Consider the following 25,608-nt stretch of genomic DNA (forward strand, 5'->3'; position numbering starts at 1 on the left):
AAGACCAAGTTCTCAGCACAAAGGAGATGTGTTTGCCCCGGAGGGACAGAGGGCAGGGAATAAGAGACAAAGACAGGAGACAGAGGAGAGGGAGAAGGGGAAGGGGGGAAATTTGGGGTCCACAACAACAATGACAGGAGACAGATGTGGCCCATAGGCAAATGGTGGTTTATAAAGGAAAAAGGGGGAACCCCGTGTATTTAATACCCCGAGGTATTTAAGTTTGGGCATGTTAATTAGGTAAGCCAAAGGGGGCTTCTTTTGCTGGACTTAAATACTTTGATAGCTGGACCTTGGTAGTCAGCCTCAGGAGAAGGAAGAGGCCAAATAAGGGAATGGACCTTGGCAGCCAGCTTTAGGAATATGATCTAACAGTTTTTAGCAAGGCAGAGGGAATGGGGGAGAAGGGCAAGGCCTGCCAGGGCCACGTTTGCCCAGGTTCTGGGATTAGAAGCTCTAGTCTCTGCACCTGGTCTCACCAAATTCCTTATCATCTTCTATACACAACACAACAACATAACTGAACTTCTGGGACAGCCCCAATCACCTTGGCCACTCTGAAAGTACAGCGCCATCAGTTGAGGCTGAGTATATGAGCCCTTCTGAGAATAAAGAAAGCTGCCACTCCAGTCTAGGGGCTGGCTGGGAATCCACTTCGAGGCTTTCACTTGAAGGTGACTCTATTTAATTTTACATGCTGTCTATGGTAATGGAGAATGACGGAACTGGGGCTGTCCATGGGCAGAGTCATTTTTTTCGTTTTTTTTGTTTGTTTGTTTGTTTGTTTGTTTGGTTTGGTTTTTCGAGACAGGGTTTCTCTGTGTAGCTTTGCGCCTTTCCTGGGACTCACTTGGTAGCCCAGGCTGGCCTCGAACTCACAGAGATCCGCCTGCCTCTGCCTCCCGAGTGCTGGGATCAAAGGCGTGCATCACCACCGCCCGGCTGGCAGAGTGTTTGGAGGACCTCATGTGAGGCACTGTGATAGATCCAGATGATAAAAGATGAGAGGATAACAACAATAGTTTATACTTAAGGAGACCGAAACAAGACCGGCCTCAGAGCTGACTGGGCCTCGAGATGGGAGGGGGAGCATTAGACAGAAATAATACAATATGTAGCCAGCCTGGGCTACATATCAAGTTCCATATCAAGCCATGTTCAAGGCCAGCCATCTCTACATATCCAGCTCAGTGGCTGAGCACTTGCCTAGAATCCATCAGTGGGGCCTGGGTGCGTCACTTAGAGTGAGCATGCTTGCCTAGCACGTGCAAGTGCCAGGGTCTAATTTCTGTACTGTAAATATTATTATTTTAAAAATGTAATTAGCCACCGGGTGGTGGCACACACGCCTTTAATCCCAGCATTTGGGAGGCAGAGGCAGAAAAATCTCTGTGAGTTTGAGGCCAGCCTGGTCTACAGAGTGAGTTCCAGGACAGCTAAGGCTACACAGAGAAACGCTGTGTGCGTGGGGGAGGGGGGAGAATATAATCAGCAAACTGACCCCACTCCCTAGTAACATCTAGTCCTAAGAAAAGCACTCTTACACCCTTACTTAAATCCTCCGCCAAATCACTACCCAGAAGCCTAAACCCCTTAACAATCCTTCCTGATGCCCTCTTCCTGAAAACAGCCATAATCCCAATGCTCAACCATGGCTGTGGGGTGTGCACTTGGTGGTCTTTGCAGCTTTTATTTTTATTATTCATTTATTCGTTCATTCATTCATTTCCCTCCTTCCTTCCTTCCTTCCTTCCTTCCTTCCTTCCTTAATTAATTAATTAATTTGGTTTTTTGAGACAAAGTTTCTCTGTGTACCAGTCCTGGCTGTCCTGGAACTTGATTTGTAGCCCAGGCTGGCCTCGAACTCACAGAGATCTGCCTACCTCTGCCTCCTGAGTGCTGGGATTAAAGGCGTGCGCCACCACAGCCAGCTCCTCTTCCTCCTCCTCTCCTTCTATCACGCTGATTAAACAGAGCAGGAACTAACGATCATGGGAAAGCTGCTTGGGTCAGGGTCACACAGACACAGATCCCGTGGTCTGTCTCTTGATCTTTGAGGGCCTGAGTCGTGACAGGAGTCATGGTGGATGGGATGAGATCCTGGTCGGGCTGTTTACATGGTGTCTCCTCAAGGCTGAAGCCAGATCTGAGATTCTGATCCTTGGTGGAGTCCGCCTATTCACCTCTGCGTTCTCCTCACAGGATTTGGACCTAGACTACTACACACTGCCTCCAGAGGGCGGCAAAGTGCCGTCCAGACCCCGCTGTCCCTGCAAACCCATCCAGAGTGCTGCCTTTTCTTCCTGGCTGGAAACTGAGACCTGGATCCCAGCAGACAGGTCTAAACCCCAGGAGAACAAGGCCTGCTGGTGCATACTAGTAGTCCCAGCTCTTGGGAAGTAGAAGCAGAGGAATTCAAGGCCAACTGCAGCTACCCAGTGAACCTCAGGCCAGAATAGACTACAAGAGACCCTGCCTCAAAAATAAAATAAAAGGCAGTAAGGAGTAAAGGGAAGTCGTGTACAGGCCTGGAAGGGAGCCTCGTGGTGGAGGTGACTGGTGATGAACATCTCAGGTGTGCTTAACTGCCAGGATTGTGTGTCTCCAGGCACTCCCTTCAGGGTTTTCCACTCTGAGACCTGCCCAGCTAGGTAGGATCCATCAAGCCATATCAATGGCGCCTATTACCCAGTAGGGACCTGAGATCTGCTCTGGGTACCAAGAACTGAAGAGGCAGCTTTGGAACAATCAATGGAAAGAAGTGTGGGTTGTTTTGTTTTGTTTATTTTTTGTTTGTTTTTGTTTTGCTTTTTGATATTTTTTCTTTTCTTTTTTTTTTTCCAGAGCTGAGGACCGAACCCAGGGCCTTGCACATGCTAGGCAAGCGCTCTACCACTGAGCTAAATCCCCACCCCCTTGTTTTGGTTTTTGAGACAGGGTTTCTCTGTGTATCCCTGACTATCCTAGAACCCTGTAGACCAGTCTGGCCTCAAACTCAGAGATCTGCCTGCCTCTCCCTCTGCTGGGATTAAAGGCGTGCATCACTACTGCCCACTGGGAGAAAGTATTTAAAACTGACCAGATATTGGGCTGTAGAGATGCACAATGGTTAAGATCATGGTTCCCAGTGCCACACGGCCACTATCAACTGTAACTCCAATTCCAGGGGATTTTGTTCTCTGCTTCTAGAGGATCTGATTTCTTTAAAAAAATTATTTAAAAAATTATGTGTATGAGTGTGGTTTCCACATGTCTGTGTGTGCATAATGGTGTGAAAAGAGATCAGAAGAGGGTGTTGGAAGCCTTGGAACCGGAGTTACAGATGTTTGTGAGCCATGATGTGGGTGCTGGGAAGTGAACCTCTGCAACAATGCTCTGAACTGTTGAGCCAGCTTTCCGGATGCCCCCCCCACACACACACACACCCTCTCCCCACTCCCCCCCACCCCACTTCCCGCCACTGCAGTTTCTGGCTGTGGAAGGCCCTTTCTAAATGGGCAGACCTCCCTGGGAGTAGTAAAAATAAATCTAATACCAAAAGAAAAAAATGAAAAAGGAACATAGAGGAGGACTTGCTGGTTCAGACCTATAATCTCTGCTACTTTGGAGGCTGAGGCTGGAAGATTATGAGTTTGAGGCCTGTGCTGGGAATGTAATTCAGTTGTAGATCACTTACTTAACATGTGTAAAGTTCTAACGTTGATCCCAAGCAACACACACACACAGTTTTACATGAGTCTAATACACACACACACACACACACACACACACACGCACGTTTACATGAATCTAACACACACACACACACACACACACACACATACACACACATTTACATGTGTCTACATCTATATGTGTACTCACAACTCTAGTTCCAGGGGATCTGACACCCTTTTCTGACCCATATGCAGGCAAAACATCTATATACATACAACTCTAAAAGTATATATTTATTGTTGTCATTATTAATTACGGGGCTCTCTGTGTGTCTTGTGTGGGTATATACACATTAGTGCGGGTGCCAGCAGAGGCCACAGGTGCCAGGTCCCCTGGAGCTGGAGTTACAGGCAGCTGTGAGCCTCCTGATGTGGGTGCTGGGGACTGAACTTGGGTTCTCCCCAGGGGCAGTCCCTGACCATCCCTGCTAGGTCATCTCTCTAGTCCCCCGCCCTCGGTTCCTATTCACTGCCCTGTGTCACTAGGTAATCCCACGCCTTGCCTGAACTTCATGCCCTGGCTCTCCTTCCTCGCACGGAGCTGCCCTCAGCCCTCCTTCCCAGTGTCACAGGGGCAAACACCAGCCATTGTGCGTCTCTCATCTCCCTCTTGCCATTCAGCTTCATGCAGGTCTCTCCCCGGGGACAGGTCAAACCTGCGGAAAGCAGAAGTTAAGTGTGGTCGGAGCACCGTGTGATGGGGCAGGGTGGGGCATCTTCTCGGCTCTATTGTTGGAGCTGTGAGGGTGTGTGTCTTTCTTTCTTTCTTTCTTTCTTTCTTTCTTTCTTTCTTTCTTTCTTTCTTTCTTTCTTTCTTTCTTTCTTTCTTTCTCTTTCTTCCTTCCTTCCTTCCTTCCTTCCTTCCTTCCTTCCTTCCTTCCTTCCTTTCTTTTTTTGTACCAGGGGTTGAACCCAGAGCCTAACACATGTTATACAAGAGCTCTACCTAGTCACACCCCAGCCCCTCACTGGGGGATCATAGGCAGGTGCTCTACTACTGAACCACACACCCATCTCCTCAATGGGGGATAAGTAGGTGTTCTGGTAGAGGCCCCCGCCTAGAATCCCCCAGTGAGGGGCTGGTGTGTGGCTCAGTGGTAGAGCACATGCCTAGAATCCCCCAGTGAGGGGCTGGGGTGTGGCTCAGTGGTAGCACCTGCCTAGAATCCCCCAGTGAGGGGCTGGGGTGTGGCTCAGTGGCAGAGCACCTGCCTAAAATCCCCCAGTGAGGGGCTGGGATGTGGCTCAGAGGTAGAGCACCTGCCTAGAATCCCCCAGTGAGGGGCTGGGGTGTGGCTCAGTGGTGGAGCCCCTGCCTAGAATCCCCCAGTGAGGGACTGCGGGTGTGGCTCAGTGGCAGAGTGCTTGTGTACCACATGAAAGGCCCTGGGTTCCATTCCTAGCACTGCAATAAAAACCAGAGGAGAATGGGCAAAACAGACCCTAGTACATTATACAGATTCAAATCACAGAGTTTATACGTGGACCATGTGGACAATCCCGTGGTGCCCTCTATTCTAGTGCACTCTGGCAGGCGTGTTCTGACCTGATGTGACATCAGGACACCGCCTGACGGTTCATTGCCATAGCCTTTAGCGCTTTTAGCTGTGGTGATTTCTCAGGCTCTTTGATTGTGAAGCCTTGGACAGCACTGAGGAATGCTGGTCGGAGGTTTGCCGTGTGTCCCTAGGGGGTGAGTCTGATAGTTTTCTTTTCATTAGACTGTAGTACATTTGATGGTTCATTTATTGATGTCATTATTCTGTTTTAGTCCAGATTGTTGCAGTGTTGGCTGGTAGGAGCCTTTCAAACACAATACTGTTACCCTTAAAAAACAAAGAAACGCCGGGAGGTGGTGGCGCACGCCTGTAATCCCAGCACTGGGGAGGCAGAGACAAGTAGATCTCTATGAGTTTGAAGCCACCCTGGTCTACAGAGTGAGTTCCAGGACAGCCAAGGCTACATAAGGGAAATCCTGTCTCAAAAAAACAAAATACCAAACCAAACCAACAATAAAAAGCAGCTTTAAAAAAAAAAAAAAGAAAAAGAAAAAAAAGAGGAGCCAGCAAGACGGCTTAGTGGGTTTACAGGACTCCTCACTGCCAAGACTATTCAACTGAGTTCCATACCCAGGCTCTACACTGTGGGAAGAGAGACCTGACTTCTAAACGTTGTCTTCTGTGTGATGTGAGACACACACACACACACACACACACACACACACACACACACACACACACACCACGCAGGCGCGCATGCGAGTTAAATGTAATTTTAAAAATTAAAAAAGAAAAAGGAAATTAAAAACAGTGTCAGGAGTGGCATGCTGTATAATCCCAGCCCTGGGAAGGTCAAAACAGGAAAATTCGGAGTTCAGAACCAGCCTTGGCTCTGTAAATCCTCCTCTCAAAATTAAGCAAGCTGGGTGTGGTGACAGGAGACCTGCCTCTAATCCCGTCACTGAAGAGGCAGAGGTAGGCATAACTGTGAGTTTGAGGCTAGCCTGGTCTACATCGTGAGTTCCAGGATAACTAAGAGTACACAGTGAGACCTTGTCTTAAAAAAGCAGGAACAAAGCAAAACAACCAAAAAACCAAGACCCACACCCACAAACAAATAAACACCCAGCCAAATAAATAAGAGGCTGGAGACAGAGCTCAGTTGTTAGCATACTGGTTTAGTATGCATCGGGTCCTGGGTTTGATCCCCCAGACACGGTGGCATGCAGCTGTAACCCAAGCACTTGGGACGTAGAGACAGGGGGATCGGTAATTTGAGATCCTTATGCTACGTAGGAAGTTGAAGGCCAATCTATATGACACCCTATATCAAAAAGAGAAGGGAGGAGGAAGGAGAAAGATTCATTTGATTTCTCAGGTGAGGTGTTGTTGGGTCTAGAGGCCCCAGTTAGTGATGGCCTTCATGTTGACCATGCCCCACGGTGGATACAACAGCACAAGAGATGGAGAAACTGTGTCCTCATCATTTTTTTTTCAAATGTAGCTCAGGCTGGTCTGGAACTCATGACCCTATTGTCTCAGCCTCCTAGGTGCTGGGGTTACGTGGGTGCATCACCACACCCACCTCAGATCCACTTGTGACTCAGAGTCATTCAAGAGTGTCCGGCGGGACCCACAGATTTGCCTGGGCATGAAATAAACAGCTCTTTTTAGATTCAGGCTGTTTGTTATTTACATAGAGCAGACGGGGGCTCCGCATCAGGAGGGTGAACAGGAAGACGGAGAACCTGCAGGAGGGGCCTGGCCTGTAATCTAATCCTGGCACCCGGGAGGTAGAGCATAAGTTCAAGGTCATCCCCAGATACATAGGTCAAGACCAGTCTGAGCTACATGGCACCGTGTGTCAAAATGAAATAAGAGAGAATACTACTAAGAAGGAATGGAATGGAGGTTGGCCTTAGCCTTCCTGGAAGAGAGGAAGATCCTGGGAGGTTTTCTGTCCTCTGGAAAAGCTTGGGCTCTCTGCCTAGCCTTAGGCCTTCCATGTTTGAGCTCCACCTGCAAAGGCAGGGTAGAGACCAGTATGGTGGCCAGCAGGTGTCGGGGGGAACCTTTTCCCTAATGAGGGCTAAGACTGTTCACATCTCTTCCTGGCATTTCTCCTGGCTGCAGTAGGGGCAGAAGGGAGGGTGCAGGAGGAGGTATGAGCTGGTACCTTGCTTGGCCCCTGGGTCCCGCTAAACACTAGAGCTGACTCCCTCACTTGCTGGGACTTTATCTACCTTTTAGGGACACCATGCTAGGTCTTTCTGAGGACCTTCTGGTGAGGGGACCCACAGGGAATCCTCAAGACAGCCTCTTCTAATTCAGCCCTTCCTGTCCTGAGTTCCCAGGTGACCTTGGCTTTTTCAGACACAAGACAGAGAGCAGTCCTCTTCCTTGTTTTCAGGAGTGTGTCTTGCTCTCCAACACAGCAGAGAAGCTCTGCTTGCCATCCTGAAGTAGCTCAGCCTGACCATAGTCCTCCTTCCTCTTCTGCAAGTGCCCATCTGTTTGTTGTGTTGGATTTGGAGCCCAGTCAGTGGCTTATACATGGTAGGCAAGGGGCTCTTAAGTAGAGCCACACCCCAGCCCCTCACTGGGGAATTCAGGCTAGCCTGGAACTTGAGAGCATTCAGTCTAGCCTCATGAATACAGAATGGGCCAGTGTGTGCATTTTCTTTTCTTTTTTTTTTTTTAAATATAATATGTTTATTTTTATTTTATTTGCATTGGTGTTTTGCTGCATATATGACTGTGTGAGGATGTCAGATCTTGGAGTTACAGACAGTTGTGAGCTGCCACGTGGGTGCTGGGACTTGAACCCAGGTCCACTGAAACAGCAGTCAGTGCTCTTAACCACTGAGCCATCTCTTCAGCCCCACAGTGCGTGCATTTTCAACTGTCTTCTGGACTGCATCATTTACAATGAAAAAAAAAAGTCTACTGTCTCTCATCCCTCTTGTCTTTGTTCCCAACTACCTCTTTATTGTTTGCTTATTTGACAGTGGGTCTCATTGAGTCCAGGCCGGCCTGAAGTTTCCTACACAGTGGAGGATGACCTCAACGCCTTCCAACCCCCCGAGTTCTGGGATTCCCTGCCTCAGACTTCCCATATCAGCTGGGGCTGCAGTGCAGAATGGCTACTAGGTTCCTCTTTGGCCATTGGAAAATGTGCAATAGCAGCTGTAGAGATGACTCAGGCCTTAAAATCTCTTGCTGCTCAATCACGAGACCTGAGTTCAGATCCCACCACGCACATCAGATGACTCACAGATTCTTATAACTCTAGCTTCAAGGATTCTGTCCTTTCACTCTCTTGGGGCATCTGTGGACACTTACAGACATACACTTACACACACAAGTGCACCCATGTACACACACACATGAATAAAATGAAATTCTATGGCTCAGAGGTTAAGGGCACTGGCTGTTCTTCTAGAAGACCTGAGTTCAATTCCCAGCAAGCACATGGTGGCTCACATCTATAATGAGATCTGATGCCCTCTTCTGGTGTGCATGCGGACAGAACACAGTATACATAATAAATCTCTTTTAAAAATAAAATCATAAAAAAGAGAAGAGTTGAGCCAGGCCTTTAATGCCAGCATTTGAAAGGCAGAGGCAGTTGAATCTCTGTGAGTGCAAGGCCAACCTGGTCTATGAAAGAGAAAGAGAGAGAGACAAAGACACAGAATAACTTTTTTTTTTTTTTTCAGAGACAGGGTTTCTCCATGTAGTTTTGGTGCCTGTCCTGGATCTCGCTCTGTAGACCAGGCTGGCCTCGAACTCACAGAGATCTGTCTGGCTCTGTCATCCAAGTGCTGGGATTAAAGACGTGTGCCACTGCTGCCGCCCGGCTCCAGAGAATAACTTTTATTATAGAACTACGTTATTTTTCTATTTTATTATTCATTACTGCTAATCTTTCATTATGCCTAACTAAATTTCTGTTACATTTTAATTATTAAGTTTGTATGCATCCATGTGTGAGTGAAGGGGGCCCTTGGGCCACAGGAAACCTATAGAGGACGGAGGATAACAGAGTCAGTTCTCTCCTTCCACCGTGTGGGGCCCGGGGGTAGAACTCAGGTCGCTGGGTTTGGCAGCAAGCTCCTTTACCCACTGAACCATCTTGTTAGCCCGCATGATTCACGATTCCTACTTTAAACTTTATCATAGGTATGTACAGGAAATACGTGCTCTATCAAGGCTCAGGAGGTTTTCAGGCATCCACCAGGGGTCTAGGCACGTGTCCCCAGAGACAAAGGAGCACAGTACATCCAGTGACATTAATGACATTCGTGATGTTGTGTAACAGTCCCCACTGGCCATTTCAAAACCCTTTCATCACCCAGGCAGAAGCCCAGTAACCATTAAGAAATAACTGCCTTCCCCAGAGCCTCATAACCTCTCACCGATTTTTTTCTTTCATTTGTTTGCTTTTTATGTATAAAGATCACTTCATTGTAAAGAACTTGCAAATAAAAGATATCATGCAGCTTGATGAACATAGCCCCCCAAAGAGGCTCTGGCCCAGACCCAAAGTCTACACATCCCACAGAACGTCTACGCGGCTGGCACAGACATTCTGCAGCTGGGCACAGTGGCGAACACCATTACCAGAGCACAGAGGCAGAGGCAGGCAGATCTCTGTGAGTTCCACGCCAGCCAGAGCCACACAGTGGGTCTCTGTTTCAAAACAAAACAAAAGAGCCATTCTGAGCTGTGGAGCATCACACTGGACCCATTCGCCATTAATTCCACCTAATGCCTTTATGCAGCACACACACGAAACCAAAACAATCCGTGAGAGAAGGAAACCCAGAAGAGCCATGAACAGCCTGCTCTTTCCTGATCCTGAGCCCTCCCTCTGTGTCCCATCCACTTGACTACCCAAGCCTCCTCTCTTGTTCTCCTTACTGTGTGCTTGTTCACATGTATCCAGTATAGGCTGGGATCCAGTACAAGGGAGAGGATGCATGCCTTTTCTTTCTTTCTGTTCTTGGAGGTCCTCACTTGCCATTATATATTCTAAACCCACCCATTTTTCTTTAGAGACTAATACTGTTCCCAGTTTCTGTGTGCATCAGGTTGTCCTTATCTAGTCTCCTGGTGGTGGACAGCCAGCTGGTTCCCGTCCTCTGCTGTAGTGAACAGAGCCACAGTGAGCATGGGGTTGCAGGCATCTCTGTGGTAGGCTCTGGGGCTCTCTCGGGACATGTCCACAAGTGAAACAGCTGGGTCATAGGGTAGTTCCATTTTTAATTTTTTTTTTTTTTTTGGTTTTTCGAGACAGGGTTTCTCTGCGTAGCTTTGCGCCTTTCCTGGAGCTCACTTGGTAGCCCAGGCTGGCCTCGAACTCACAGAGATCCGCCTGGCTCTGCCTCCCAAGTGCTGGGATTAAAGGCGTGCGCCACCACCGCCCGGCTCCATTTTTAATTTTTGAGGCACCTCCAAACTCATTTCCACAACAGCTGAATCAAGTTGCACCCCCACTAGCTGTAAGGGTTCCTCTCTCCACATCCTCTCTAACATTTGTTGTCAGAGTTTTATTTATTTATTTATTTTTGTTCTTTTGGTTTTTTGAGACAGGGTTTCTCCGTGTAGTTTTGGTGCCTGTCCTGGATCTCACTCTGTAGACCAGGCTGGCCTCGAACTCCCAAGATCCACTCAAGATCCACCTGGCTCTGCCTCCTAAGTGCGGGGATTAAAGGCGCCACCACCCGGCCTGTTGTCAGAGTTTTGATGCTAGCCACTCTGACTGGAATGAGGTAGTGTCTCAAACTGATTTGAATTTGCATTTAAAAATAATTTTTGGGCTGGGCGGTGGTGGCGCACGCCTTTAATCCCAGCACTCGGGAGGCAGAGGCAGGCGGATCTCTGTGAGTTCGAGGCCAGCCTGGTCTCCAAAGCAAGTTCCAGGAAAGGCACAAAGCTACACAGAGAAACCCTGTCTCCAAAAACCAAAAACCAAAAACCAATAATAATAATAATAATAATAAATAATAATAATAAATAATAATAATAATAATAATAATAATAATAATAATAATAATAATAATAATAATAATAATTTTTGGGTCAGGCAGTGGTGGCACTTGCCTTTAATCCCAGCATTCAGGAGGCATAGGCAGGCGGGTCTCTGTGAGTTCGAGGCCAGCTTGGTCGATGGGGTGAGTTCCAGGACAGCCAGGGCTATGCACAGAGAAACTCTGTCTCAAAAACAACAATGACAAAGGTTATTGATCATTCCTGTTTCCTTTTTTGCAGGAGCCAGTTCTCTTTGGTTATTTGTTTGACTTAGGGTCTCCAGTATCCCAGGCTGGTCTCCCATTGCTGTGTGGCCAATGATGACTTTGAATCTCTGATCCCTTCACCACCACCTCCCATCCAAGTGCTGAGACCTCAGGCCTGTGTCACCCTGATAGAGTTTTCTCTCTGTTTAAAAATATTTTTTATTTATTTTCATGTGTATTTTATGTGCATGTGTGTCTGTGCACCATGTGGCTGCAGTGCCTGAGGAGGCCAGAAGAGGGCATCGGATCCTCTGGAACTGGAGTTACAGATGGTTGCGAGCCGCCATGGAGTGTGCTGGGAATCAAACCCTGGTCCTCTGGGAAAGCAACTGGTGCTCTAAAGCACTTGGCATCTCTCCAGCAACCTCTCTCTTTTTGAGAGAGCATCAGAAAGGCTGGCCTTGAACCTGTGATCTTTTTGCCTGAGTGTTCCAATTTCATACATGCCTAACTTCTCTCTCTCTCTCTCTCTCTCTCTCTCTCTCTCTCTCTCTCTCTCCTCTTGCTCTCGATTGCTCATTCTCCCCTTTCTGCGATATATCTAAGGAAGCCCAGGCTGGCCTCAAACTCCCTATGTAGCTGAGGCTAACCCTCCTCCAGTTCTGAGTGCTGAGATTATAGGCACTCACCACCACATCCCATGTACATGGTGCTGTGGGTGGCCCAAGGCTCTGTGTGTGGCAGGCAAGGCCCTCTACCAACTGAAATGCATCCCCAGACACCAGTTCCCATTTCTGATAGGCACAGGTGCTCTGATTGCTTTCTCTTTCAATCCAAACTCTTTGACCTGGCATTCAGGGCTCTCTCCACCTGCTGCCCCTTGAGCCAGAAGCTCCCACCCCCAAGCCCCGGGTGCCATTAGGCAGAGACATGTGGTCCCAGGGCTCAGCCCGGCCCTCTGTGGTTGACCACCACGCTGCAATGGCTCGGTCTGGCTGTCTGCCCGGTCGTCCCATGAGCCTTGCCTGGCACACAGCCAGGGATCTGAAATACTCATTGAGGGGCAAACGAAGACACCTTAGAGATGTTACTGCCAGCTCTGTCACCACTGGGGTCCCTGAAAGCAGCACCATGAGTGACAGGTGTGAGGGTCTTGTCACACTACATCAGAGTCCCTTACTGCTTGTACTATTCCTGTTGTGACCTTTGGGAGAGCCGAGGACCACCGTGTTCTCTCCCACATGTGGCCTCCTGGATCCGGGTTAACAAGGACACCACAGGGGACCGCACAGATGGAGAGAGAGAGCTTCCAGCTCTTGAGGAGGACCCGAGTTCAGTTTCCAGCACAGGGGAATTGATGCCATCTTCTGGCCCTGGGCATATGGACACACCCCCTTCACATGCACTTAAAAATAAATCTTGGAGGGAAAAAAAGTCACAGGAAAAAGGGCCTGATTCATCCCCTTCTCATCCTCTTCTTTTTGCAGGGCTGGGGCACATGGTAGTGCTCTACTGAGCCACACCCCAGCCCCTCACTGGGGGATTCTAGGCAGGGGCTCTACCACTGAGCCATGATCCTAGCCTCTCACTGGGGGATTCTAGGCAGGTGCTCTACCACTGAGCCACACCCCAGCCTCTCACTGGGGGATTCTAGGCAGGTGCTCTACCACTGAGCCACACCCCAGCCCCTCACTGGAGGATTCTAGGCAGGTGCTCTACCACTGAGCCACACCACAGCCCCTCACTGGGGGATTCTAGGCAGGAGCTCTACCACTGAGCCACACCCCAGCCCCTCACTGGGGGATTCTAGGCAGGTGCTCTACCACTGAGCCACACCCCAGCCCCTCACTGGGGGATTCTAGGCAGGTGCTCTACCACTGAGCCACACTCCAGCCCCTCACTGGGGGATTCTAGGCAGGTGCTCTACCCCTGAGCTATATCCCTAGCTCTTCGCTGCTATCTTTAAGGCAGGCACCCTCTCTCACTCTCTTATGTTCTAGGTCCCAATTCTGAAAAGATGACAGACAGTTCTCCATACGTTTGCTCCAGACCCCTTCTTCGCTCAGGATGGAGACTTGCGGTTGGCTCAGCACTACGGGGCTCCAGGCACAACCCAACGGAGGCTTTGATAGCTGAGTCAGCATCATGCTTGTGTTCCTCCCTGCCTGTGCTGAGCAGTGTGCGCTGTCATTCTGTCATTTCCTGGCAGCTGCCCTGGCAAAGCCCCGGCAGCCACCCCAGGGTACTCACGCACCCCTTATGGGGAAGCAGCTGTGGGCGCCCCAGCTGCCACTCTGGAGTCTTTAGCCGTATGGGAGCTGCAATGTACGTCACGGCTAGCTCAGGCCCTGCAAGACCTGTGGGTCTGGCTGGGGAGGAGAGAATAAGCCTTGGCTCTGTAGGATGAGGGTCCTTCTCAGAGGTGATTACGTGAGCAAGCTGGGGGATGTCAGCTGTGGCTCTGCTTGTGGGTAGACACGGGAGGTCACTCTAGGCTATTTCTCAATCATCTGCATCAGAGCCGGGACACCCAGTGTCTCCTGTTGCTCAATCCCCCGACAGGCTAAGTTGTCTACCCTGGAAGGCCTTTGGTGACCTGTCCAATGACATCCTTACTGTCCTACCCAGGACCCAGCTCCTCCCCTTGGCCTTCAAGTCACTCAACATCACTACTGTGGATGTCTCCTCTCTCTGCCCTTCCCTTTTGAGACAGGGCCTCATGTAGCTCAGGCTGGCCTCAGATTTGCCATTTAGCTGAGGATGGCCTTGAACTTCTGATCCTCCTCCTTCCACCTTGTTAGCGCTGGAATTCCAGGCATGCATTACCACATCCTGTTTATGGGGTGCTGGGGATGGAACCCAGGAAGCCTGTGTGCTAGGTACAAACACTCTACCAACCCAGCCCTATCTCCAGCTCTGGTTCCGTTCTTCAAATTCTCTTTTCTCTCCCAGTTCCACTTCTGTCCCCTCCCGAGTCCCCGCCCCGCCCCCAGCTGCCTCTCCTCAGATCGGCCTGAGCAAGCCTGTGGCTAAGTGGCAGTCCCAGACCTTGAGAGAACACTTCCTTGCACGGGATCTCACAGCAAAAAAAAAAAAAGACAGCAAGAGAGCGGGGTGTAGTCCCTAAAACAGGCTCTTTAATAGTTTGTCTTCACTGAAGAGCTTGGCTTTCCCCCAGCATCGGGCTGGGGCCGGTGGGCGAGGCAGGCTGCCCAGGGCTAGGCCGACCACTGGCAGGCCTGGCATGATGGGCGTGGCCCACCATCACTGATTGGTCAGGCTGTTGGCGGAAGTGACCCAACACCGGTGGGCTGGGTCTGAGGTTGTAGGCCTTCATGGGCGAGGCAGGCTGTCAAAGGTTGCCACAGTGAGAGTGACCGACCATCAGTGGGCAGGGTCTGAAGTCACAGAATGGGGGTAGTTGTCAGTCAGCCGCCTGCCCTGGATTGGATCAGCCTTATAGACATAGCTGGGATGGGCGTGGCCAACCACCAGTGGGAGGGGCTTGAAATCATGGGTTTGATCGACCATGGATAGCCTTGGTCTTAGTGGGCCCCTGGGGGATGGAGTTGCTCCGTGTGGCTAGCCGGCCGGCTGTCTTGGGCTTGACAGACCATGGGTAGTTGTTCCCAGCCATCGTTGGGTGTTCCTGACCATCATGGGCTGGCCAGGCTGTTGGTGGGCCCGACAGACCTCAGGTGTTCTCGGCCTGCTGTGATGTGCATGGCACCCGTGGGTGATAGGCGTGGCAGCTAGTAAAAGGAGTACTGGTTCTCCACAGCGCGAGCTCGGCCCAGCGTGGCCTCCGTGGGCTCCTCCGTGGCTCCAGACGCAGCCTCCAGCAGGTGCTCTGAGCTGTTGCTGCGGCTGCGCGCACTGAGTGGCCCCTCGGCCGGGCGGGGTGGCAGGGACGCGGCCGAGGATGATGAGCCAGATGACGATGATGCTCCAGCGCCATTGGAAGGTGAGGTGGGTGGGCAGGTGGTCGTGGCCAGGCTGGAGAAGTAGTGCTGGCTAGCCGGCTCCGTCCAGCAGGTGGGGACCGGGGCCGCAGTGTTGGGCGCTGGTCCTGGGTCTGCAATGAGAGGCCATGTTGGTCAGCATCCAGCCCTGGACACCCGAACTTCATCCTCCAAAGCCAGCCCGCGTCAGACAGATGTGGGGAACCCAGGGAGGGATGATGTGGTCCAGACCATTCCGGGGGTCAGGAGAGAGAGTATGCAAACACATATGCCTTTCCAGCCTAGGCTAGGCACCCCACCAGTGTGACCCTCAAAAACTGGGTGCTGAACTCTAACCTTGCAGGGCTTCCGGAACCCACCCCGGGTGTCTTTGGGTGTCCAGGTGAAGGGTTTTGAGTCTGGGTCTAACATGTCCTTTGGCCTTTAAATCACTGTGTTGCAAAGGATGCCCCTGAACTCCTGATTCTCTTGCCTTCGCCTCCAGAGGTCTGGGATTACAGGAGTGCCCCCTGCACCCAGTTTATGAAGTGCTGGGGATCGAACCCAGGCCCTGAGCATACCAGGCAAACCCTCTATCAACCGAACCATAGATCAGGTTCCAGATGGTGGCATCTTACCAGGAGGCGGGCCCTGGGCACGCACGTAGCTTCTGAGGGTGATATCAGCGGACCCCCCTGACTCCAGGGGGATGGGGTGGGTGTGGAAGTGCCGCAGCATGTCAAAGACAGACTGGAACCACAGATGCTGGACATGGCACTGGCCGTGACCGTTCAGAGACAGGCGGAGGTGCTGCGGGCACAAATAAGAACGGTTAGCGGCGGGGTCCCGGGCTGGCTACCTGCTTGGCAAGTTCAGGGTTGTTGGATGACTAGGCATCAGTCCACTGAGGCCATGTGGTACTGTGTCATGCTGGGGGTCCTCACACTGAGTCCTCTCTGAGGGTGGGTCACTCCTGTGGTAGGTATGGGAGATGGGCTGAGACAGAAGCCTGCAGACATCTGTCCCTCACCCCGGAGTCAATCTGTCCTTTTGAATATTTGTTTTGTCTTAGAGAGAGGATCTCAGGTGACCCAGAGGTGTGGAATGGTGGCAGGTGCCTCTTAGCAATGACTTGCTGCTCTCCGGGTCTCCCGAGTTTACCTGAGGCAGGAGGCTCAGTGTAAGGAGCCACAGACCCACAGTTTTTAGTAGTGGGCCACAGGTCTCTGATGTCAGCCCTGCTTTGCCCACTCCGAGACAACAGCAGCCCGGCTTGAAGAAAGCCCAGGTCAAAGGTCATCTCATGCCTGCCCTGCTTCCCCCTCCTTGAGCCCTGGTGGACAAGGCACCATCCTGTCCAAGCTTGGGCATGGATGAGGGAGATCAAGGCCTCTAGACTTAGTAGTGCTGGCCAAGATGTCAATTACCAGCCACCGGGGTGACATGAAGTGCCTGGTTGTCCGAGGAACGGACAAGGTAGTGTCCCTAGGGAGACTCAGCCTCCTCCACACACCCACAGCTGGCCAGCACTCTCAAGAGTAGGCCCGAGGGCTGCTGGGGGCCCATACAGAAGTGAGGGTGGCCATGACCATCAGCTGCAGGTCAGGGGCAGGAAACTTGGGGTGCTATGGGGGCTACTGGGAAATGATACCCTGGAAGGAGCTAAGGCTGGGTCTACTTCCTTCTTGTAAACATGGGGTGAGTGTGGGCAGGGTACGGTGACTCCTGCCCATCCTCCCACACTGTCATCCTCAAACTGCTTGACTTTTGTCCCTTTTAATTTTTAAAATAACATCTATATGTATCTATATGTATCTCTGTTTGTATGTATGTATCTATGTATCTATGTATCTCTGTCTCTATCTATGTATCTATATATCTATCTATGTATCTATTTATGTATGTATGTATCTGTATATCTATCTATGTATCTATATATCTATCTATGTATCTATTTATGTATGTATGTATCTATATATCTATCTATGTATCTATTTATGTATGTATGTATCTATATATCTATCTATGTATCTATATATCTATGTATCTATTTATGTATGTATGTATCTATATATCTATCTATGTATCTATATATCTATCTATGTATCTATTTATGTATGTATGTATCTATATATCTATCTATGTATCTATATATCTATCTATGTATCTATGTATGTATCTATATATCTATCTATGTATCTATTTATGTATGTATGTATGTATGTATGTATGTATCTATCCATCCATCCATCTATCTTTGTGTGTACATATGTGCAGGCCCCACACTGCATTTTGGAGCTCAGAGAACAACTTATAGGAATCAGTTCTCTCCTCCCATCATGTGGGTCCTGGGGATCAAACTCAGGCAGTGAAGCTTGGCTGCAGGTGCCTTTCCTGGTGAGCCTTCTTGCTGGCCCTTTATTTATTCATTCATTTATCTATTGGGACAGAGTCTCACGTAGCACAGGCTGGCCTTGAATTCAATATGTAGCCAAGGATGACCTTGAACTCCTGATCCTCCTGTCTCTACTACCTGGGTGCTGGGATTACAGGTGTGCAACGCCAAGTCCTGATTTGGGGGTTTGTTGCTGTGGTTGGAGATTTCATTATTGATGTTTTATATATTGTAAGCATCAGGATTAGGAGAGGAAATGAATGCCTTAGAAGAAAGTAAGATGCCAAGTGTAGGTACAGGCTGCTCCTGGGAGAGGCACCCGGTTTTGGATTTTTGAGACAGGCACTTGCTATGCAGCCCAGATTTGTGTCTCATTCTTGTCAATCCTCCTGCCTCATCTTCTGAAGTGCTGGGGCTACAGGCACGCACATCTGGCTGCAAAGCTAACTTCTCAGCGAGGCTCGCTTTTTGAGTGGGCTTGGTCACCAGCAAGTGATGAGCCTTACTTAGGATCTGGGCCACCTCAGCCCACCTCCCAGAGTGGGCTGCTCTCCCGTCACCCCCACCCCCACACACTTGCCTTGGCCTTGCCCTGGAAGTTGAAGGTCAGCACACACTCCCCAGGCCGAGTCTCGCTTTGGCGGATCACAAAGAGGCCGTGGTTCCGGGGCCCACCGGCCAGCACCAGCTGGGCAGCCTTCACTCGGGACAGTGTCCCATGGAACCAGGGGTAGTCGGAGAGTTCCAGCTCAGTCTCGGCATCGGTGTCCAGCTCGGCTCCCTCGTCCCCTGGGTCGGTTGTGATAGCGCAAGGGACAGAAGGAAGACAAGTCAGTCAGTGAGAGATGAGGAGCTGTCGCTTGTTCATTTGAATATCAGACCTAGACAGAGAGCTGACTGACCGCGTCTAGTTAGCCTTGAGGTAAACTGAGGCACAGGGAAGGAGCACACGCAAGTCAGCAGCAAACCTGAGAAGAAGCCAAGCCTTTTCTCCACCTGGTTCCATTATGTCTTCTGTTTGTATGCTTATGTAGGTGTCTGTGTGTGCACGTGTGTGCGTGCGCATTCGGGGGAGACCAGAAGAGGGCATCAGATCCCCCAGAGCTGGAGTCACAGGCAGGTGTGAGCTGCCCTATATGGGTGCTGGGAACCAAACTCAGGTGTGTAACGGGCTTTCTCTTGGGCCACCAACCAGCTCCCACGTCATGACACAGAGACTTAGTCATGAATGCTTGGCCTTCTCTTATGGTCCTTTCTAGCTCTTTTTTGTAGACCAGGCTGGCCTTGAATTCACAGAGATCCGCCTGCCTCTGCCTCCCGAGTGCTGGGATTAAAGGCGTGCGCCACCACCGCCCGGCTTCTTGCTAGCTCTTATAACTTAATTTAACCTGTTTCTCTTCATCTATGTTTTGCCTCAGGTTTTTTTTTTTTTTTTTTTTTTTTTTTTTTTTTTTTTTTTTTTTTTTTTACCTTTCTTTCCTTCTGTATGTCCTACTCCTGTGTCTGACTGGCTGGCCCTGGGCATCTCCCTTTCTTTTTTTCCTCATTCTCTTCTCCCTTTTTCTCTAGAACTTAGATTCCTCCTCCTGCTGATTCTCTCTGCCCGCCAGCCCCGCCCATCCCTCTCCTGCCTCGCTATTGGCTGTTCAGCTCTTTATGAGACCAATCAGGAGCCTTAGGCAGGCACGGTGAGACAGATGCAGCACATCTGTACATGATTAAAGAAACGCAGCACGAACAGATGTAACACCTTTACACGGTTAAAGTGATAGTCCACAACACGGGTTCTCTGGAAGAACGGCAATCACTACTAACTACTAACCACTACTAACCAGTGAACCATCTCTCCAGACGTTTAGCTCCGGCCTCTACAGCCCAAGCGCTGGGTTCCAGGCGTGTGCCACCAAAGCTGCCTTTTGTGCCTCTTTCTATCGGAAGAGCTTATCTCCCTCCCTTTCCATGTCCGTCTGTCTCTTTCTCTTTCTTCTTTTTGCTAGGTCTCACTATGTAGCCCAGGCTAGCCTTGAACCTATGCAGATCTCCGTGCTTTAGCCTTCTGAGTGCTGGGGTTACAGGCGTGCGCCGTCCCCGCCCGCCATGCCTCTGAGGCTCTATAGAAACCAGGCACAGCGGGGAAGACCAGGCGCCCACACGGGCTTGCCAAAGCCAGGACCACTGTCGACACAACTGGCTGAAATGTCCCCACTCCTGAGGACCCCCAGGGGTCCCTGTAGAGGGGGCGGGGCCCCCAGTGGCACCTGTGTTGGTGCCGTCACTGACACCACCACCTGAAGACTCCAGGGTTTGGAGGAAAGTCTCGAGGGGGACATGGGCCAGGGACTCTCCGGCGGCGGCGGCGGCGTCACGCGCTCTGCTGTGTGGGGCTGTCACCACGGCACCCACCGCTGTTGTCTCTGGGGGCCGGGGCATGTCTGCTGCAGGGTAAACAGGGGGAGAAGCATGTCTCTTCTCTGCCCTCCAACACTTGCGCCCCCACCCCCCGTGACTCCCGCCAGCCCGACCCCCACCTACCCTCTGCCAGGAACTCACAGCTGCAGGAGGTCACGCGGCTGGCCAGACAGCTGCCCCGAGCACAGGACAGCCCCGTGTCTTCCTCGCTGTCCCTGCGGAGTCGAGAGGGCACAGCACATCTTGCCACGGGGCCTGGGCTAGGACCCTGGGCTGCTTACAGAACATCAAGTCCTTTCCCTCCCTCGCCCTCCGTGGCCACGGTGTGAGCGACCCCGCCACTGAGGCCGCTGTGAGCATCGTGGTCCCTGGTTCTGGCTCATTCCTGGGAGCCCACGGATGCCTTCCAGTGGAGGACAGTGTGGTGATGGGTGGAGGCTGGGCAGCCCCTTTGAGGCCCTCCCGGCTCTAAAACAGGTCTCCCCCCCATGGGAAAGTCTCTGGAGCAGATGGCCTTCAGAGTAATAGGGGAGTGATTGACAAGCACTTTGGGGATGAGGCACTTAGGACGCTAACTGAGCTTTATTTAAATGAATCTGTTAATTAGAAAGCAGCCCCCCCCACCTCATCCTATTAGCCAGAGAAACCACTGCCAAGTGTTCAGCTGGGTGAGCCCCCCCCCCCCCCGCTCCCCACCCCAGGGCATCTCTTCTGGACAGCAGAGATGGACCTCCTACCTCATCCTCTTCCTGTACGTAACTGACCAGACGTGCCGACCACGACACCAAACACCACTCCAGAGTGCCCTCAGCCTACCAGCTTCCTCATCAAAATCCAACTCTTCTCTATAAAAATATGTGCCCATGAGCGGAGAGGCGCATGTGGGTGCGGGTGCCAGAAGAGGTCAGAGGCAACCGATCCCCTGGAGGTGGCGTTGCAGGCAATTACGAACTGCCTGATGTGGGGGTGGCAACTGAACTCATCTCCAGAAGAGCAGTACTGCAGGGCCGTCTCTCCAGCTCCCCCAAATCCTACTTTTGATGAGAGGTGTGGTGGAACACATGTGTAGCGTACACAGAGCCCTGGGTTAGACACCAGACAGACATCCTCTATCTGGCCTACTCATTTTGTTGTTATTTGGGGGTTTTGTTTGCTTGTTTGTTTATTTTTGAGATAGGGGCTTCTGTAGCCCAGGGTAGCCTTGAGCTAGCTACGTAGCTGAGGATGACCCTAGGCTCCTGATCCTCCTGCCTCTCTTGGAAATAACTGATGCTGGCTCTTCTTCAGTACTTGTCCTGCCTGGTAGCCGGGTCTCTGGGAAGGGACAGGGTGCACACACCCACCTGTCCCTCCCCACCCTCCCACCCCCCCACCCCCCGTGCTCGGGGCCAGAAAACTCACCCAGGATCCACACAGCCCTGGATGTCAGCCACCCACGAGTGCTTCTGCAGCGAGTCTATCGTCTCCAGAATGTACTCCGCTCCGTTCTCCACCTGGATGAGAGTGGCCCTGGTCAAGCCTCCTCCACTGCAGGGCGGGGTCCCAGCACCCCAGGACCAGTGAGCAGAAGGGTTCCTCTGGCTTTGCCCACCCCTATGTGAGGTCTCATGGGTATGCGCAGAGGGAGATCGCCCAAATCAGGGTTAGGGCTGCAGCCTGAAGCCCACACAGGGGAGGAGGTGCCAGGCTCTAGAGGCCTAGGGTGTGGGGCGGGAGACCCAGCATGCTCAGCCCATGCCCTGGCATCCCAAGTAGGGTTCAAGTCGAGTGGGGAGGCCAGCTGGCTTGGCATAGAGTTGAGGGACTCCCAAGCCTTAGCGACTGCGATTTGATTGCTGTGGCCACGTGGTGGACGGTGTTCTTTGTACCTTGTCCATTGAGTTCCCGACAACCCTGGGAAGGAGGCTATGTACAACACTTTTTTTGTTATTGTTTTCTGAGACAGGGTTTCTCTGTACAACAATCCTGGGTGTCCTGGAACTCACAGAGATCTGCCTGCTTCTACCTCCTGAGTGCTGGGATTCAAGGTGTGCATTATTACCTCCCAGCAAAACACAGATTTTATAGACAAGAAGCCTTGTGTTCAGAGAGGGAGCAACTTGCTCAAAAGTCCCACAGCGGCCAGCAGCAGCTGAGACCTGAACCCGGTTCACCAGATTACCAGATGACCAGTCTCCCTGTTCTTGGTTCCCTGTCCTGTGTACTCTGTCATGATGTAGCATTGGTCTAAGAGGACACCCTGACAGCCTTCTTTTTTCCAATGGGCTCACGGTGGGGCTGGCAGGGGCGTCCTCCTGCCTCAGGGGTGCCTGAGGACCACCCCGCAGCTGAGAATACCAGATGGACGGCGGCTGTGTCCCCAGCTTCCAGTCTTGAGGGGATAACTCAGGACACAGAGTTGGCACACATTTACCCAATGAAGAAAAGAATCGGTGGCTTGTATAAACACAAGCTCAGTAGAGCTTGCCAAAGAGGGTGGGGGCACTGTGCCCCAGCTTCAAGCAGGAGGAGCCGGACCCCTGGAAGGACTCCGATTCATGGTCTAGTTCCTTCCCGGAAGCCCTGACCACAACCCTAGCAGCCTGGACCCACGTCCTTAGCAGCTCCGGCAGGCCATTCCAGTGCCGTGGGTGGGGCTGGAGGAAGGACCTGGGCTCCCAGAACCCCTAGGGTGCCCCATGTCTTTGTGCCCTCTGTAGGGACCCGGCTGTTCCCACACTCCACTCCCCTGTGGACACTTGCATAACTTCAACAAGCTGTGAGGTGGGTGTGTCTGGCTCCAGAGCGGGAGGGCAGGAGGGATCTTTACTCAGACCCAAGAAGAAATGGGGAACCGGGCTGGGCTGGCGAGACGGTTCAGCGGGTGAAGGTGCCTGCTGCCAGGCTTCACAAGCTGGGTTTGATTCCCAGGGGAAGCACCACACTTAGCATTCCCCCATCCCACCCCCCCACACCTGGGTTTTGGGGACTGATGTCAGGTCCTTATGCTTGCAAGACAAGCATTTTACTGACCTACCGTGGAACAATCTTTGTACGCTGTGAATATGTGTTATTCTCATTGGTTTAAAAAAGAGCCTACTGGCCGGAGGCGGTGGCGCATGCCTTTGATCCCAGCCAGCACTTGGGAGACAGAGCCAGGCAGATCTCTGTGAGTTCAAGCCTGGCCTGGTCTATAGAGTGAGTTCCAGGACAGCCAGGGCTACATAGAGAAACCCTGTCTCAAAACAACAACAACAACAACTATAATTTAAAAATAAGGAATGGGAGGAGACCCAGGCGGCCAGCCATGTGGGCATGCATGACTCTACGACTTAGACCCTGAACCAAGCCCTCCCTAGGTGATGGACACCTGTCGTGGGTGCCTCTCATGGGAACCCCTCCTTGTTGCCCCCCTTTGATGGTCTAACTTGCACCCCTGTAATGACCTCAATCTGTGTAACCCACTAGGGCTGTGGGCTGCAGACCTCGGCGGCCGCAGTGGGGTCTTACCTTGAGCACGAACGTGTTGTCCTTCTCAGGCATTTCCAGGGGCATGGTGGTTCGGACCTCGATGATGGCCGACAGGGGGATGCTGACCTTGGGTCTGGAAGCCTGGGAGGCCAGAGGAAGGACCGGTGGGAGGAGCCCCTTGGGGGAATCAGGAGACCCTCTCCGCACTCCCCACCCCACCTTCCAGCATCTGTGCATCCTGGCCGGCCGCCAAGACTGCCAAGTTCCTGCTGGTGTGAATGTGTTACCGACCCCATTTTAGAGATGGGGACATTGAGGGAGACAGAAAGAACCCTCCTCCTGCGGTCGCAGCAAGTTAGAGACTGGTTGGTACTGCTGAGTCTCCAATCCCGGAACCCCAGCCCTGTGATCTGTGAGTGCTCCCTGGCCCACCCTCCACCCAGTGCACCTACTCCATACGATGTTCCCCCCTCTCTTCTCAGCCTCCTGCATTCCCTTTCTTTCCTTTCTCTTTCTCTTTTCTTGGTACTGGGAATTTTGCCCAGAGCATCATGCAGCTGGACAAGCTCTCTACCACAGAGCCCCTCACTGGGGGATTCTAGGCAGGGGCTCTACCACTGAGCCACACCTCCAGCGCCTCACTGGGGGATTCTAGGCAGGGGCTCTACCACTGAGCCACACCCCAGCCCCTCACTGGGGGATTCTAGGCAGGTGCTCTACCACTGAGCCACACCCCAGCCCCTCACTGGGGGATTCTAGGCAGGAGCACTACAGCTGAGCCACACCCCCAGCCCCTCACTGGGGGATTCTAGGCAGGAGCTCTATCACTGAGCCACACCTCCAGCCCCTCACTGGGGGATTCTAGGCAGGAGCTCTACCACTGACCACACCCCAGCCCCTCACTGGGGGATTCTAGGCAGATGCACTACCACTGAGCCACACCCCAGCCCCTCACTGGGGGATTCTAGGCAAGGGCTCCACCACTGAGATACACCCCAGCCCCTCACTGGGGGATTCTAGGCAGGGGCTCCACCACTGAGCCACAACTCAAACTCTTAGTTTTTGGCTATAGGGTCTCAATCCATAGCACAGGCTAACCTAGAACCCACTATGTAGCCCAGGTTGGCTTGAGCTTGGGGCAATCCTTCCTGAGTTTCCTGAGTTCTGGGGTTGTACAAATGGAGCACCACATTTGGCACAAAAAAAAATATATTTTTCTTTTTGAGACAGGGTCTCACTATATAGTGTAGTGATATACTGTGTACCCTAATAAACTTGTGATCAGAGGACAGCCAGCCACTGGATTAGACTGTGGTCGGACTGTGGTAGCACACACCCTTAATCCTATCACTCGGGAGACAGAGATCCATTTGGATCTCTGAGTTCAAGGCCATACTGGAAACAGAGCCAGGCAGTCAGTGGTGGCACACACCTTTAATCCCAGGAAGTGATGTCTGGACAGAAAAAAGTATATAAGGCCTGAAGAAACAGAAACTCTCTCTCTTGAGGCTGAGGATTTTGTAAAGGTAAGAATGTGGCTAGCTTACTCTGTTTCTCTGATCATTCAGCTTTCACCCCAATATCTGGCTCCAGGTTTTTTTGTTTTTGTTTTTTTAATTAATAAGACCTTTTAACATTTGTGTTACAATATAGCTCTGGCTGGCCTGGAATTCACTATGTAGATCATAGCACAGAAACCTACACAGTGAATCCAGGCCAGCTTGGGCTATATGAGATGCTGTATCAAATGACCTTCAGTGAGGGGCTGGGGTGTGACTCAGTGGTAGAGCCCCTGCCTAGAATCCCCCAGTGAGGGGCTGGGGTGTGACTCAGTGGTAGAGCCCCTGCCTAGAATCCCCCAGTGAGGGGCTGGGGTGTGGCTCAGGGGTAGAGCACCTGCCTAGAATCTCCCAGTGAGGGGCTGGGGTGGTATGGCTCAGTGGTAGAGCACCTGCCTAG

The 25,608-nt window shown here is 51.6% G+C and overlaps 1 protein-coding gene across 6 annotated transcripts in view; it reads right to left on the bottom strand.

Annotated features, from left to right (window-relative positions):
- Window positions 1-14,569: 14,569 nt before the first annotated feature.
- The window catches only part of Sh2b2 (SH2B adaptor protein 2), a 30,895-nt gene continuing 19,856 nt past the window's right edge, over window positions 14,570-25,608 (bottom strand). For 3 of the 6 annotated variants that reach the window (XM_076561335.1, XM_042268055.2, XM_006971264.4), the window contains exons 3-9: window positions 23,689-23,790; window positions 21,601-21,692; window positions 20,323-20,414; window positions 20,049-20,225; window positions 18,371-18,579; window positions 16,034-16,205; window positions 14,570-15,529 (exon numbers count right to left, since the gene is read on the bottom strand). In XM_076561335.1, the coding sequence (XP_076417450.1) occupies window positions 15,207-15,529; window positions 16,034-16,205; window positions 18,371-18,579; window positions 20,049-20,225; window positions 20,323-20,414; window positions 21,601-21,692; window positions 23,689-23,790 (1,167 nt within the window). In that variant the 3' untranslated portion in view covers window positions 14,570-15,206. The remainder of the gene's footprint in view (window positions 15,530-16,033; window positions 16,206-18,370; window positions 18,580-20,048; window positions 20,226-20,322; window positions 20,415-21,600; window positions 21,693-23,688; window positions 23,791-25,608) is intronic. The other 3 variants (XM_042268057.2, XM_042268056.2, XM_076561336.1) reach the window with 3 other exon arrangements.

This window comes from Peromyscus maniculatus, chromosome 23, assembly GCF_049852395.1.
Source record: "Peromyscus maniculatus bairdii isolate BWxNUB_F1_BW_parent chromosome 23, HU_Pman_BW_mat_3.1, whole genome shotgun sequence".
In the NCBI taxonomy this organism is placed as follows: Eukaryota; Metazoa; Chordata; class Mammalia; order Rodentia; family Cricetidae; genus Peromyscus; species Peromyscus maniculatus.